This window comes from Phodopus roborovskii, unplaced genomic scaffold (assembly GCF_943737965.1).
Source record: "Phodopus roborovskii unplaced genomic scaffold, PHOROB, whole genome shotgun sequence".
NCBI classification, from domain to species: Eukaryota; Metazoa; Chordata; class Mammalia; order Rodentia; family Cricetidae; genus Phodopus; species Phodopus roborovskii.
In genome coordinates, this window is record NW_026126433.1 from 5,431,173 (window position 1) to 5,448,235 (window position 17,063).

The 17,063-nt window shown below is 42.0% G+C and overlaps 1 protein-coding gene across 1 annotated transcript in view; it reads left to right on the forward strand.

Annotated features, from left to right (window-relative positions):
- Window positions 1-17,063, forward strand: part of Pex5l (peroxisomal biogenesis factor 5 like) — a 142,737-nt gene that overhangs the window by 78,610 nt on the left and 47,064 nt on the right. Inside the window, exons 6-9 of the mRNA XM_051185844.1 lie at window positions 2,730-2,924; window positions 3,895-4,018; window positions 5,215-5,311; window positions 14,877-14,972. Coding sequence (XP_051041801.1) covers window positions 2,730-2,924; window positions 3,895-4,018; window positions 5,215-5,311; window positions 14,877-14,972 — 512 coding nt within the window. The remainder of the gene's footprint in view (window positions 1-2,729; window positions 2,925-3,894; window positions 4,019-5,214; window positions 5,312-14,876; window positions 14,973-17,063) is intronic.

Consider the following 17,063-nt stretch of genomic DNA (forward strand, 5'->3'; position numbering starts at 1 on the left):
GAGCCCTTGATTTAAGCCTCAAGTAAGGCATACAACTATGCATAACAACATGCTGTCTCCTCCAGGTGTCAAAGGCTGTTGCAATTGTCACCCTAGGGGACTCCCAGCTTCAGAGCCATTTGACACTCAGTAGGGTCTCCATGTATATATAGCATGCTCCAGCTTCACATTTACAGAAAAAAAAATAATGATGGCATGGAGAACAAACACAGAAAGGGCCCAGGATGCTTCAAAGTGAACAGGTATGACTGGCCAGCGTGAGTTTTCAGTTCACTCATTCAGAAGCAGATAGAGATTAAATTAAACCCCACCAGCTACTGTTTTGTAGCAAATGTACTTTCAATCCACAAGTTCACAATTCCTAGAAATTTTGCTTCTAAAAGAAGTCTAGAAGCAAGAGGCTAATTCTTAAATGTTTGTACAATGGAAAAAGGTGTATGGATTATTCCTTCCATCATAAGGAAGTTTCAATGGCCTGGAGTCCTTGCTATCCCAATAGTGTCTAGAAATTTCATTTAACCACTCAGTAAATAGGAAGTGTATGGAGCCCTGTCTTGGCTGCCTACCAGGCTTAAATTTGGCTCAGAAAGCCAATTGACTTGGTTCTGGAAGCCTCTTTCCACCCACTTTGCTTCTGATTCATCAAGCACTCACTCCTCTCTCCAAGCAGCTTCTTGTTAGAAAGTGGCCCCTGTCTTCTCAAGAAAACTCAGCAACAACAAGCTGACACCTTTGGGCCATTCATGATAAATGCACTTCATAGACTCCTCTGTGGAGACAAAAACCCTTGTCTCTTGTTTTATCCTCAGGAACATTCCTTCTTTCTCTCTGTGTGTAGATTTGATTGTAGCTTAAAACAGAACAGAACGAGCAAGGTAACAGGAACACTAAATAAAAAAAGAGGGAATTGTTGCAATTTGGCCCTTCAAAAATAGAAAGAGAGAGAGAGAGAGAGAGAGAGAGAGAGAGAGAGAGAGAGAGAGAGTATGTGTACAGTGCTGGGGATAAGCCCAGGGGCTCATAAATGCCAGGCAAACTCTCCAGCACTATGCTGCCCCCTCCTCTGCCTGAAATAGCATTTACTGAGTGAGAATTTAGCCCAAGCCTGGCACTTTGTATCCATTGGACCAGTTACTCTTCATCCCATACTTATAAGACTATTGAGTCTCCATTTTCAGATACAGAAACCAGAGCTCAGGCTGTTCAAGAAGCTTCCCTCATGGCACATCAGATGCACATTGGTTAGGGACTCAAGTTTCAATCACACACCAGAGAATCCCTTGGAAAGGGCTAGCTCATGTACATGGGCAGGCAGGCTGTAGATGACTAAGGAAACCCCTCTTGTAGGCTCAGTGGATCCCTGGCCCTGACAAGGAGACAACCAAGTAGGAAGCAGATAGAATGGAATTGAGCAGTCAGTCATATTTCATATCTACCCAGAGGACAAGCTGAGATGTATTGGTACTTGTGATTGAGGAATGTGCTATAGTGGTTGCTCTAGACTGAGGGGAAGGTGAACACAAGCTATCTTCTACTCATTCTTGCCTTCTCTAAGTGGAGGGAAGAATTTAAGGAAGCCACCTGGCTTAATGTGCACTCAAACTCTCTAGCCCCCATTGAGGAAGAGCTGGAAGGAAAGAGACTGTGTCCCCTTTCAGTGTTCTGTTTCCCAGGTAGGGCTGGTTAAATATGAGTTGCCTATACTGGAAAGAAGAATAGGTTCGATGCTAGCCTTATTCATACTGATTTGTTTGGGTTTGCATAGGAACATACTGTTATTTCTGAGTTCATTGGAGTACTTAATACAATGAAATCAACCCACTAGGAAGTCAAAGATTAGCATACTAAATGTCAAGCAGCTAGCCCATGTCCCTGTCCATCAACTGCATTATAAAACCCCTCTCCGGTGAGACCCAGACAACATGTGATTTTATGACCAAACTGCCTAATTCAGTAAAAAACGTACATTAGATTTCATGAATTCTATGAGCATTGACCCTATTCTGGAAAAACCTTAATCTAAAACAAACCTTCCCTAGATATTAATCAGAACAATAGAGCAATAGCACCTAGACTGAGATTTGTTTTATTTTTGTCCTACACATTCTCACTGCAGAGGTGGGTCTAGGTAATTTTTGCCTGGGGTTAGCCTAAGGTAATGCAGCCAACTTCCCAACCTCACAGCCTGCCAGCTATCAGTGATGAGCCAGATTGGCTTGCTGCCTCTAATCCATCAACATAGGGGCTCTATGTACCCAACTGACACACCTATTTGGGAAAAAAAATCTACTGAGGACTAAAGAGCTACCTCAGTTGGTAAAGTGGTTGATTAGTAAAGACAGGGCTCTGGGTCCCATCCTCAGACACCACACTTAAAAAAAGAGAAAGAAAAGGAATGGTTATGGTAGTGTGATTCCAGCCCTGGGAAGGCAGAAATAGTTAGATCTTTGGGGTTCAAATGCCAGCTGGACTTGCCTATTTGTCCAGTTCTAGGCCAGTGTGAGACTTTGTCTCATAAAACAAAGTAGATAGCACCTAAGCACAATACCTAACCTACACACACACACACACACACACACACACACACACACACACACACACTTGAATAGCATGCATATATACACACAAACAGTCATACATACATGCACATAAATACAAAAATAAATTGGTAAATAATAACTGCAGGAAGTAAATAAATGGTTTCTTTAACTCTCTTCTGTCTCCCGTAGTATTGACCACTGGATTGGATCTCCTTGACTTGAGTGAACCTATCTCTCAAACCCAAACCAAAGCCAAGAAATCAGAGCCCTCATCAAAGAGCTCATCCCTTAAGAAGAAAGTTGATGGCTCTGATCTCATCAGTGCAGATGCTGAGCAGAGGGCCCAGGCTCTCCGGGGCCCGGAGACATCATCCTTAGACTTAGGTAAGGCAAAGGTTTGCAGAAGCTATAGTTTAACTTTGGCTTGTCAGTACTGATATGACAGTCATGTTCAAAATGACTTTCAAAGCATGAACATGAGAATGGGGAAGACAAAGTTCTTCCAGGGAACTGAGAAGAGTGTGCCTTCTTTTATGCTTGGACTGAGTAGCCATAGGAATACAGCTTTATAAAGGTGATGTTGATCCATTCACTTATGTGTTTCTCCCAATGGGCTGATCTTGTGATGGACTCCAGGCATCCCAGGATCTGAGATTACAGGAAAATGTGCGCCTTACTCTCTAGGGACTCTCCAAGAACAAAAGAGAAGCAAGGGGAACAAATAAGAGCATCACAGGACTTGGGGTCATCCAGACAAAACAGTCCTAAAATAATATCCAGAATGATGGTGATACCCTTAGTACCCTTTGCTGTTGGCATGCCATAGCCAGGAACTACACTGCATCACTTACATGGTTTATCTTGCTATTACAACTCTGAAATATGTTAAAACTGGGTTTAAAATTGTCTTAGATCTTACTGCTAATAAGAGAAAGAGCTGGAAATGTGCATTTGACCCCAGTCAACTTCCAAACTCAACTTTTATCTATACACTCTATATTCCTGAAAAAGAACAGTGTGTGTGTGTGTGTGTGTGTGTGTGTGTGTGTGTGCCTCTGTGTGTGGGTGGATACGTGTGCAAGTGTGTGCGTGCATCTTTGTGTCAGATAAATATAGATTCATAATGTGTGCTTCAACTGTAAAAGCAATGAGTTTATTTTAATAAGCCTTGTTTTTCTGCCTATGTTTTGATTCATTTTCATGCACCTTTAAAAAGATAAATGTTGGCCTTGGATCTTGAGAGCATGGATTGTGTATAGTTTGCCTTGAGTCTCAATCCTAATTGATCTCTTTTCTGTGTACACCCTCATGCTTGACCCTGGGCTTTCTCTTCCACTTTCTTCTTCCTTAGTAGACATTCAAACACAACTAGAAAAATGGGATGATGTCAAGTTTCATGGTGAACGAACCAGCAAGGGACATCTCATGGCTGAAAGGAAGTCATGCTCATCTAGAGCTGGATCCAAAGAGCTCCTGTGGTAAGATGTCCTGATTCCAAAGAATAGCAGCTACCACTGACTGTACAGGTGTGGCCTTGGTGTCTGGAAATGGCCAGTGAGCTCAGTTAATCCAGATATCCCAGACCCTGAACAGTAACCCTTCTATACATTATCACTTCCATAAATTACTTTAACTACATTGTAAAAAATAAATAAATAAATAAATAATGAAGAAAACTTAGAAAGGGTTTGAGAAGGTCCTAGTTCTTAATAATTTTCTAAACATGTAGTTGAAGTACATGTATTCATGTTTGTGTGTGCATGCGTGCATGAGTGCATGCCTGTGTGCATGTGTGATATATCATTGCACCAATGGTAGTCAGTCGTTTCTAGTCACACAGCTTTCCTTCTCTCTCCATCATCCACTGCCTTCGGTGTAGTAATTACAGATGAATCATGGACACTCGGGAAACAATGTGGCCACTTGAATTTTACCAGATGGATTAGTGACTTTCCTGTTGCTGTTATAAGACACTATGAACAAAGCAACTCAGGAAGGGAAGAGTTTAGTTCAATTCTCAGGTCAGTGTCTGTCACAGGGGAGTTAAGACAGGAACAGAAGCAGAGATGACAGGGGAACACAGTACTGGCTTGCTCTCAGCCTTGTCTCAGCTTGCTTTCCTATACAACCCAGGACCACCTTCCCATGGGTGGCGCCGCCCACAGTGGACTAGGTCCTCTCCAGACATGCTCGCAGGCTAATCTGATAGAGGCAATTCCTCAGCTGAGGGTCCCTTTTCCCAGGGGACTGTAGGTTGTGTCAAGTTTAGGAAAACTAACCAGAACTTTGTGTTTTTAAAGATTTGAAAAGGGCAGCTTCCTATTTCTGTCTCCTTTGCCCTCATACATATCTCCATTTTGTGACTGTCTGGATGCGTAGAGATCTACCTTGTGAATAGTTTCCAACAAGAACACTATATTCATAGATTATGGGATTTCCTATATGAAAAATGGCATTGTGTTAATTTCCTCTTTGCCCATGTTCATCTGGATTCTAAATTTAAAGGTCTAGCTAGCAGGGAGTCCATAGCTGTTTAAATTAGGGGAGTGACAATTATGAAGAAAACTCACACAAATTCACTTCTGTCTGAACTCTGCCCAGAGCCTGGTTCCTGCTGGAGTTTTGGCCAAGCTTGTTCTTGCTGCACACAAATGTCCTCAATGTCTCATTGCAGGTCCTCAGAACATAGATCTCAGCCAGAACTGAGCACTGGGAAAAGTGCCCTAAACTCCGAGTCAGCTTCCGAGTTGGAACTTGTGGCTCCAGCACAGGTAACAAAAGCAAGTCTTTGGAAAACTGTCTGCTCTAGAAGGAATTGCATTGTAAATGTTTTATTTAACTTTGTACAGAAAGTTTGAAGTGTTTTTCCAAACTTTGCATTGCAAAGTGTGTTCTCACTCCATAGCTGTCTTGGTGCTTAGAATAACGGGTTGTGTACACTTCCATGTATTTGGCTGGAAAATGTGTTAATGAATTCACTGTGTACTTAGCACATTTTCCTTCTGCTGCCATTGACTGTCCCATTATTTGGCAATACAAAAATCTGTTCTAGTCCAGTATTAGCACTACTTATGTAACAGAACACAAAGAGGAAATTACACCCTGCGTGTTCATTCACATCTGTGCCCTGTAGAGTAAGAGCCTATACCCAGTATTCTGTCACATTAAAATAAATTTTATGCCAAGAATTATTTTATTCTAACACCAGCAGTAATGGTAACCATAATGAGAGCTACCACTGTGAGTGCCCAGCAGGGAGAGCCATGGACTTACTGAGTGCTTTATATGTGTTATATCCCATACTCATTAATCTTGTGCACCGCTGTAAGACTCTTCTCACAGGAGCCTGCCAGTCTCAGTAAAGTCAACCATGTCTTGCTCAGATACAATAGCAGGAGGAAGTAGAATGTGAATCCTGCCTCACTGTCCTAGGCCCAAGGCTCCTCAGTAGGCTTCATCATGGCTGCTTACCTCTCCTATCTCTCCAGTGGTTCTGAGAGAGGCAATGGCAGTCTCTGTGTCCCTTGGACATGTTTTAAGGCCTTGACCTTCAACCACAAAGATCTCCTAGGAACTGTGTGTGCATAGCTCTGACTCCTACATTCCAATTGCAGTAAGACTAAATATGGAAGGAAGTGAGCAGAAGAAATGTCTTGGTCTCGCCACATCACAGGTTGTGACCCAGAGAGGGGATGTAGATCTGAAGTGAAATAAGGGAATAAATGGGGCTGGAGCATTAAGCCAGCAGTAAGAGCACACACTGTGCTTACAGAGAACCAAAGTTCAGTTCCAGGGACCCATGTTGGACAGCTCACAACATGGAATCGGGAAGACATGATCTGGGGATTCAACTCCCTCTCTGACACAGGCACCCCACATGCATGCACATCTTCACATAAATAAAAATAAAATAAGTATTTTCTAAGATAAATGGATAATTATTATAGCAGTGTGTATTATGGCTGACTATAAGAATTTCTAATATAAATTAGCTGATTTGGTTCTGACAAAAGGCAAAACAAGCTAAGCGTTGCCTTTGCCCCCTTGTACAAGCAGGGAAACCATGAAATGTAGAAAGTACAAAAGAGAAGAAACCAGAAATCCAGTGGTGATGGGACTCTGGGAACTCCCTAAGTCACTAGCATTCTCCCTGAACATTTATCACCAGCAGCAGAAAGGACATGGCTGTTCCCAGACCACAGCTAGATATCCGGTCAACTCCCTTCCTGAACACATCACCCCCACAGACTTTAATGAATTGGAAATGTAGCATGAAAAATGAATTTTTGGTGCTCATTTTAAATGTGTCTTCTTCAGAAAAAGATGACAACATCTATTAGAAAAGCAGTATTCCGAAGTGCAGGAGTGAGCACCACTCAGCTTGAGTAATTGGTGTTGCTTCCTGTCTCATCTGCTGCTGTCCGTGGAACAGTGAAATGGAGTGACAACGCATTTGTTTTAAAGCAGGGAGAGACTTGGCACAGGTGGGCCATTCTACAACAAGCTGGGCAGAGGAACAACTGGGGCCCCCAGTTGCCATAGAAACCCACAATGTATTTATCTTATTATCCCAATGACTACTAGTCTCCTACTGGTACCTTAATTCCATCCCACCACACTGCCCTGCTTTCCCTAAGCAAACACAGTGCACTTTGGAAAGTGGCTTTCCGCTTCCTCATGGTGTCTTACAAAATATACCTTCCAATGTGCCTTGAGATTTCTTTGCCCAGATGTGTCTTAAACAGTCCTCCGAGATACTGAATCATCTGTATGAGAGTTACTCCTCTGTTACATTTTTAGACACTGTATGTTTACTTTTGAAGACTTGCCTACAAAAAATTATACTCTTCTAGTTTTTACTTCATTCATAGCAAATTAAGAAATGCTCATGAAATACCGGCTTACTGCTATACCTGAAACACAGTCATTGAAACAAAGCAAATATGTGTTATGAAAACAAGGAGAGCTTGCTGGGAGATGGCTCATCAAAGCACTTGTTTTGTAAGAAAGAGACCTGGGGGAAAAGAAAGAGAAAAAAAAAAAAAAAAGCAACCTGGCATGATGGCACATCCTTACAATCCAGCACAGGAGAAGTTGAAATAGGAGGATCCCTGAGGCTCACTGGTCATTCAGCCTAGCCTAGCTAATGAGTAGCAGGCTAATGAGAGAATGTACCTCAAAGAACAAGGTGGGTGGAACCTGAGGGATGATACTTGAAGTGGACCTCCAGCCTCTACAATCACATGCACATACTTGCACACACATGTGTGCATGTACACGCAAGATCGCGCGTGCACACACACACACACACACTTAAGATGTTTTTACTACCACTGCATAGCTTCTTTGTGTAGATACAGTAGAATTATAATGAAGATAGAGGCACATTTCATATAAAGACTGACACATAATTTGGCTCACTCAAGCCTGTTCCGTGCTCACCCAGGTGGTTCACAGGAAAACCAGGGACATAGTTTCCTCTCCCTCAAGCCAACATAAATTATCCCAGGCAGTGACTCAACAGGTGCGAAGCTATTTACAAACCTCATTTAAAAATCATATTTCAGAATCACAAAGAAAATGGGAACACATAATATGAAAACTTATGGTTTCTCATTTTCTTTTCTAAATGGGGAGGAAAGTGTGGTATAGTCTCAAATGGTGCCTTGAATAGAAAACTCAGAGAAGCAAGTGAGTACAATGAGTTACATAATCTCTGTGTACTTACAGACATAGATTCTTGACACTTAACACAAACTATATAGTTACCATTCCATAAACTTAACTGTTTAAATGGATCATAGATCTGAAAAAATATTTTCAGAAAACATTTGAATAAAATGAGCTGAATAAAATACAAAAGGCTGAAAATTTCACTTTTCTTATCTTGGGGTAAAGTATCACTGGGTGAGGCAAAGGGAGAGAGTGCAGCTTCTTCTGTAGTCGTGGTCCAGACATCTCCTTCCCCATTTGCACACTGGAAGCTCCACAATGGATTCAGGCCTCAGATTCACCACAATGAGCTGCAGGAGGCACTCCAGATGTAGGTCGTAGTGACGTGACTCGTGGATGACCAACTCCAGCTGAGCAGAGGTTTTCCAGGGGTCATCACTGCCCTTCATAGTTCCTCATGTACTATGTGAAATGACCACTGTAAACTTAGGTTTTTCATATTATCCCCGTTTTGCATTAAAAAGTAAAAGCCAAAATTGCACATCTAAGGAACTGAAAAGTCAGGATTCAAGTTATACCCATTAAAGTCTATGAAGTCCTTGTTCTTCACCCCAGGGGGCCCCTGGTGTCAGCCACCAAGCCCTGCTCACAAGAGAGAACCCATGAGCTATTGTTATTCTTACTATCACAAAGCTGGATAGCTATTTAATTCTGTTGGGTTAACATGAGTTGAATAATGTTCAAGAATGTCTTTTGCTTTCTTATAGAAACATCCTAAGTTAATTAGGATTTTCATACAATGTGTTCTGTCTATAATTAATTCTTCCCCTAAATTCATCACCTTACTTTTAGAAAGGCTGTTGGCTTCTAACTCATTTCAACACACACACTTGGCTATCCACTGTCCTTACAGACATAAGTGAGGCAGTAAGCTGCTGCATACATGGGTCAGGTTATAAGATATGTTTAGAGGAATCCAAGTCACTGTGCCACAGAGATCCTGCCCACCAATGTTATTGAAGGATTACTCACTGCAGCCAGTATAAATGGGATATTTATACAATTCTTACAGAGACTCTGTGAGTAAATATAGACTCTCAAGATGAGAATTTAGGAATTCAGTATTTAGTCTAAGGTGTCTGCTTTTAATAATCACATCACACTGCACCCAAGGTCAAACAGTCATTATATTATTTTCTAAAGTATGTACCTTCCTTTTCCTTCTTTATTTTAACAGTTTCCTAATTTTATTTCTGCTGCTGTGATAAAATACCCCACAACAAGCAACTCTGTGTAGAAAGAGATTTATCTGGTTAACAGTTCCCAGTTGTGGTCTATCATTGAAGGAAGTCAGAACAGGAATCTGGTGCAGCTAATCACATCATAGCTACTGTCGAGATCAGAAAGAACAGAATGAATGCATCCTTCCTTACCTACAGGCTTACTGTAGCTAGCTTTCTCCTCCCATACTGTTTTGGGACCCCTACCTAGGCAATGATGCTGCCCATAATGGGCTGGGTCTTTCTACATCATTTAACATAATCAGAAAAATTCCCTAGTGCTCTACACCCAATCTACACCCAAGTTGTTTTTGTTTGCTTTGTTTCTTTTTTTTTTTTTTTTTTTTTTTTTTTTTTGGTCTACTTGACGTAAGCTAGAATTATCTGAGAAAAGAAACCTGAAGGCAAATCTGTAGGGTACTTTCTTGATTAATGATTGACATGGGAGCAACCAGCCCACCATGGGCAGATGGTTTTAACTTGTATGAGAAAGCAGGCTGAGCAAGTCAGGGAGAGCAAGCCAATAAGCAGTGTTCCTCGTTGGCTTCTACTTTGGTTCCTGCCTCCAGGTCCCTGCCTTGAGTTCCTGGCATGACTTCCATCAACAGTGGAAGTGTGACCTCAGCATCCTAGTATGAAATAGACCCTTCTCTCCCTAAATTATTTCTGGTCATGGTATGTTAACACAGAAATAGAAGAGTAACTATGATTGCAAGCTGTGTCAAGTTGACAGCAAATGTCATACATTCTTATCACATGCTTACAAACTTGAGATTTACCGACACCCACAGAACATACATGTAGGTCCAGGGTTCTCTTTGCGGTGCTAAGTGTCACCCTCGGATAATCTGAGGACATGTGGAGATGCAGATTTGAGGTTCCTCACAAGACTCACCAGAGACTCTGGGATTAGGGCCCCAGTGACCTGAATTTTAAAAGACCTTCTCGGTATTTCAGTGCTCAAGCACGTTTGAGAATGACAGCTCTATGATGTTAAGATGGCTGCCACTCATACTGATGGATGTCTCATTTTGTTTAGCATACCTCTGTCAATGTGCCAAACAATATCAACAATCCACAAGCACTAATAGAGTTTCCCAAGTCCACAGGTTTTTTTTTTCCTCTGATAAAATTAGATATTTTTTAATGTCTTGGCTTCAGGGAAGGCTATTTTAGCCATGTGTGTTATCATGCTGTGCTCTACTTATTTTATTTTATTTTATGTATGTGTTTTGCCTTCATGTATGTATATATGTCACATGTGTGCCGGTGCCCAAGAAAGTCAGAAGAAGGTATCAGATCCCCTGGAACTAGAGTTATAGATCACTATGACCCACCAGGTGGGCGCTGGGAATTGAATCTAGGTCCTCTGGAAGAACAACAGAGCTCTTAACCCTTGAGCCATCTCTCAAGTCCCTAGGCTCAGTTTTAACCAGCATGTTTCAGTATAGCACTAAAGCTTAGAAAAGTTGCATATCAACTGCTATTTATATTCCATAACATTTAACTTACCCCTCCTTAGGCTAAAACCTTCAAAAAAAATGATAAGTTAGCTAGCACTTATCTTAGTAATAACCGAAAGCCTTTCAGATGTTGCGAGAAATAGAGTATCCCTAAATAGAATAAAATGTCATTTGCACAGAGAGGCTCTATCTGTGCTTGCTGTGTTAGGTGGGAAAGGAGAGCTGGCCTGGAACCCTGAGCTCCTGATATGTGAGCCCTTTGTAGCCTGTGATTCATAACACAGTTGAAACATTAATAGAGAGAGAGGCCAGGGATGCTAATAGAGTCCTGTTAGGTCAAGCTTCCCAGCAAAACAGGGCTCTTTTCACCAGTGCAAAGAGCCTGGTGATTAAACATTGACTCTGACAACAATCTTGGTGCTTCTTGTGATTTTCTAATGCCACTCATAGGTCATTCATGACACCTAAGATGCATCAAATGTATCTGTTATTATGTCTTATTTGACCAATAAAAGTATATTCTTATCACATATAATGTTGTGAAATATGTGTGCATGGCAAGTTGGCTTAACCTGATTACTATCTATTACCTCACACCCTTTGGGGTTTTTTTGAAAGAACACTTAAAATTGCCTCAATGCTTCTCAAGGACACAATACATTGTTAGCTGTAATCATCAAATTCTACCCTGGATTTTATACCCTTTGGCCAACAGAGTGCCACCTTTTCTCCAGCCCCAGTCCTGGCCACCACCATGCTCTGCCCCTCTGTGAGTTCAGCTGGTTTAGACAGCACATTTTAGTTTGAATATACCTAACATTCTGTGCTGGGTTTATTTCACTTCCTATGATATGCTCCATTTCCAACAAGTCACAAATGTCACTACCTTCTTCTTGAGGACTTCAGTGTTCCACATGGCATGCATGTTAGGCCATCATCTAGTAGGCAGCATTTTCCATTTCTTCTCTCCTGTGCCTCATGCCATATTGACACATAATGAGTGACGAGGCCTCTTGATGTAATGGTCTCACTTCCTTGCATTCACATGGTAGGTTTAGTTTTGATTTTCTGAGGTCATTCCATACTGTTTCCACAACAATACGAATCTACCTTCCTACCGATAGTGTGTAAGAGCCTACTCCCCCCCCCCAATCTTCTTTAACATTCTTTTGACCTTTTTGTGATGCCAACTGTGGCTTTCATTGTCATTTCCTATTTTTTATAAGCCTGTTGGTAATTTGCATTTCTTCTTCCAGGGACTGTCTCACAATTGGCCAGTTTTAACATGGCTATGTTTTCTTGCTAGTCACTCATTGGCTTTCCTTATATTTCCAAAACTGGTCATCTGAGAGAAGAGGTAACCTCAGCTGAGGAATTGCCTCCTTCAGATGGGCTTGTAGGCAATCCCGTGAAACATATTTAAAATTAGTGATTGATGTGTGAGGATCCAGCCCACCATTGATGGTGCCAGCTCTTGGAAGGTGGCTGTGGGTTGTATAAGAAAGCAGGCTAATAGACCTTACTCCAAATGACTTGACAGATTTTGATGATCCCTCCCGGAAGGCATCACTCTCCTTCTGCAATGGTGAGAGGGATTGAAGAGGGGGGACTGGGGGCATGGGAGGGAGGGAGGGGGAAGGAACTGGAATCGATATATAAAATAAGAAAAAGAAAAAAGAAGGAAAGAAAGGAAGAAAGAAAGAAAGAAAGAAGGAAAGGAAGGAAGGAAGGAAGGAAGGAAGGAAGGAAGGAAGGAAGGAAGGAAGAAAGAAAGAAAGCTAAGTAAGCAAGCCAGAAAGGAGTGTTCCCCATGGCCTCTGCTTCAGTTCCTGCCTCCAGGTTCCTGCTTTGAGTTCCTGCCCCTGTCTTCCCTTGATGACAGACTGAAGCCTGAAAGATGCAATAAACCCTTTCCTCCCTTCAGACAGTGTTTCATCATAGCAACCAAAAGAAAACTAGGACATGGTCTTTTCACATGCAGTACAATTTAGTGTTTTAAAAATAGTTACATGCGGATATCGATAAATTTTAAAGAGTTGCCTTGAATCTACAGACTCCTTTATGTTATATAGACATTTAACAAAAATTATTAATTTTTCCAACTCCAGAGCCCTCAACTTACTTGCTAGCATATAAATAAATAACTTTGTGAAATGACCCAATCATTCAATTCTTGCCATATGTATACATTTTGAAGAATTGCTTTAACTTGTCAGTGAAGGGACTAGCAGAAAGAGGAAGGAGTTGGCACCAGAAGCAAGGCCGTTCTGAGCAGAGCTCCCAAAGCTGCATGTCAGACAATTAATCAAGTCACACACAAGACAGCTCAGCCGTCTGTGAACAGCCCACCTGGCCTTCACAGTTAGCTTCTCTCCCAGGCAACAAGACTCCGACTACCTGGTTCCTTAAGAAATTGTAAATCACCTTCATTTTTATATTTTTACTTGTATTCTTTCTTTCTTTTCTTTTTGAGATATGGTTTACCTGTATAGCCCTGGCTGTTCTGGAACTCACTCTATAGACCAGACTGGCCTCAAACTGTATATCCACCTGCCTCTGCCTCCCAAGTGCTAGGATTAAAGGCATACACCACCACCATGTGGCTTACTCATTTATTTTTAACTATGTGTGTACATGTTTTCTGCATGCCTGTATGTGCACATGAGTACAGGTGCCTATAGATGCCAGAGGTGTCAAATCTCCCTGGAATGGAAGTTACAGGCTGTTCTGAGCTGCCTGATGAGAGATTATGGGAATCAAACTCAAGTTTTCTATAAGAGCAGAGCAGTGTGCTCTATTAGCTTATGAGACATCTCTCCAAAACTTGTATTTGTATATCCTTGTTAATAAAATACATTCTGCCCAAAAAGTGTCCTATGAGAGTAGTAGTGAATGGAATCTTCAAAAAAGATGTTATCATAGTCCTAGAGCCTATGAATATCACTCTGCACAGAGAAGACAGGGCTGAATGGGTGGTCTGGAGAGAAGGAGAATTTCCTGTGATGTTTGGGAGATCCCTGATCACAATCCCAGGCACCTTTTAAGAATGAAGCAGAAAAAGGAAGGACTGAGAGAATGAGGCAGCATGACCATAACCCACCTGAAGCCCCATTTTCAGGAAGGGGCGTGGACCAGACCTCCCCAGGGGGTGCAGAGAGAGCAGGCCTGCCACCACTGTGACTATGAACTAGCAGTCTCCAGAGCATTGAGTGGCTAGATTTCTTTTGTGTTAAACCACTCAATTTGTGAAAACACATTTTCCTGCCCTAGAACAGAAAATTCCCTAATGTAATACAATGAAATTAAGCAATGCCAGCTTGCCTTTCATAAGAAGAACTGGATTTCTTCTCAGTCTCCTGGACAGTGATTGGGAAGCTGTTCAGTGGCTCAGAGTTCACACCGGGCCTGAGACTATTGCACAAGAATCCATATGCAGACACACACACATTTGACTGGATGACTTTGTGCCTGAAAAATACTTTGAAAACATTTTTCAAGGCACTGGGGAGATGGCTTGGTCAGTAAAATGCTTTCTGAGTTTAGTCCCCAGCATTCACTTGGAAAGTCAGGCCTAGTGGTACACACTTGTAATCCCAGCACTGGAGACGAGGAGAGAGGAGGGCTGTTGGAGATCACTGGCTAGAAAGAGTGGGCTAAGAGAGCTCCAGATCCCAGGAAGACAGCCTGTCTCAAACAATAAAATGGATGATGCCTAAGGAATGCTACCACAGGCTGACCTATGTCTTCTGCGTGCACACTCAAAAACACATATACAGATACACACATACATACTTACCTGAGTGTGCACCTGCACAGGAAATCCTCTGCAACTCTAGAGAAGCAAGGTGAGAAGAAGAAAACTACTTCTGGTTTTGTGCCACACAATGCCAATAATATACCACCCGTTTGCTTTATTTCAGGCTCGGCTCACCAAAGAGCATCGCTGGGGGAGTGCTCTGCTCTCCAGGAACCATTCCTTAGAAGAGGAGTTTGAAAGAGCAAAAGCAGCAGTAGAGGTAACTCTTAAAACAAGAACTCTCCTTTGCAAGCTTCTGATGGTGGCATTCAAAAAATAAAATCAAACCATAGAGACATGCACGTGAGATGGAACTGTGGGCATGAGAAAAACAGGAGGAAAGTTGTTGAGATGAGAGTGTGACTGAAGAGCCTTTGATTCCCCACCAGGATGCAGGGAAATGTCTGCTCATCTACAGTTCTCTGATCAATTGGCTATGGGAGTGTGAAGCTTGGATCAGAAAGCACTCAGAGGCTAGCCTGGGTTCCCTGGATTTTCCAATGGATAACCCATTTTATCCAGCACCGTTCATTCTTAGTACTGTATCCAAATGTTAATGAGTTAAAAAAAAAAAAAACTTTATCTGAACACTAAGGAAAGGGAGGGGAAAGAGAAGAAAGGCCAATGGAAAGAAGAAACAGATGAAAAGCAGTTCTTGAAGGTTCCTTTACCTGTTTCCATCCTGGCAGGACGGGCAGGGTGACTCGCAAATGTTGGGTGCTCATCAAGCTTTCTTAGACTGCTGTTTGAGAATGGAGCTTTTTCAGACCCAGGCATGATCCTGCTAATACCTCTGTTGCCATTGGTGATTTCAATCTTGAAAACTGCAGGCACTCTTGGAATATGCCTCACTTAAGTAGGCTTTTCGCCCCTAGAATTCAGATGAAATGATTATATTAAGGGTGGTCTTCCAGTAACTCTGTACTCAGGGTGTGGGGAAATCCTATTTGCAATTTAATGTTACCAGGTTCTGTTCTGGGAAATCATCTCGGCCATGATTCATAGTATGCAGAAACCCAGTAAGAGCACACTTTTATCTCCCTACACCAAAATCATTCAGATTACCTCTTTAATTTTAAACTTCTCTAATTTAAAAAAAAAAAAGCTAATGAATATTTTAGTGTTCTGAGCAGAAGCCACTGATGTGGTTAGTCAAGACCAGCCGAGTTCAATCAGATTGCTCAAATGCACAGAGCTTGTAGCTTAAATTATCTTGAATGTAAGCTTTTCAGTTTTAAGAGCTAATTTAAATATGCCTATTGAGCCCCTACTGTGTGTGGCACACAGCAGTAGCTCTCAGACTACTATTTAGATGCATAGAATCTTGGGTCAAGAAAGAAATTGACATTTGGTTTTATTTGTAATGAGAAAGATAATGAATTTAAACCCAAAAGACTCCATGGTGGAATTGATTGACAAGGAAAATGGACTTAGGTACTTATTCATTGTATTGAATCTGAGTTTGGGTCATAATTTAAAGACCCCTCCATCCTACTAGGAAAACGTTTTTATTAATTCTTGACAAATTACTCCTGTTTCTACCTGGGCAAATACAATTAGGGGCAATCTCACTCTTTTCAAGAAACCCATTTCCATCTTGAAAGCTACTAATTACCAACAGGCTATTGCTTATAATGAAAATGACATAACAGAAGGTTTCCATGTTGCCCAGTCTCGACTTTCCCCCCTCTATCCATCTCACTCCACCAAGCTGTGTCTTCTACCTTCCCTGCCTCTCCTGAGGTCTTGGTCCCTATTCCAATGCATCCCTAACAGCTACAGGACACTGTCAGTAACCAGTCTAGACCTCAGTGCCCAACCTCTGCAGTTCTGTATCACAGATCCCAGGAGTCTGTAGGTTACTTTAAAAGATATTCATTTAGCATACATTCCTAGCTGCCAGTGGGGGTCCTCTTTCTCTCTCAGGCCATTGGTCACCAGGTCTAAAGGGGAAAGAGGAAGAAGGGGAGACAGAAACCTTTGTGTGCGACACATGAGCACAAACGGAGACAGCCCTCTGGGACACAAATTTCAATGACTCGGCATGACATTATTCCAGAGTATAAGGACTATATAGTGTTGGGAGCCTGGGGACAAACCTAGTTTGTCCATCACAAGGCAGAAGGGTCCTATAGCAGAGCTCCTAGCACACGTTTTCTTAGCAGGGAACTGTGCCACAGGTCAAGCTAAAGATGAATCAGTCATCTGGCTTAGAGACAGCTTTAGGTAAGGTCAGCCCTCCAGGCCCAGGGACATTCTCCAGATAAGGGCAGGAAGAGAGCAGAAGGCATTGCTGAAGGAAGGGAGGGAG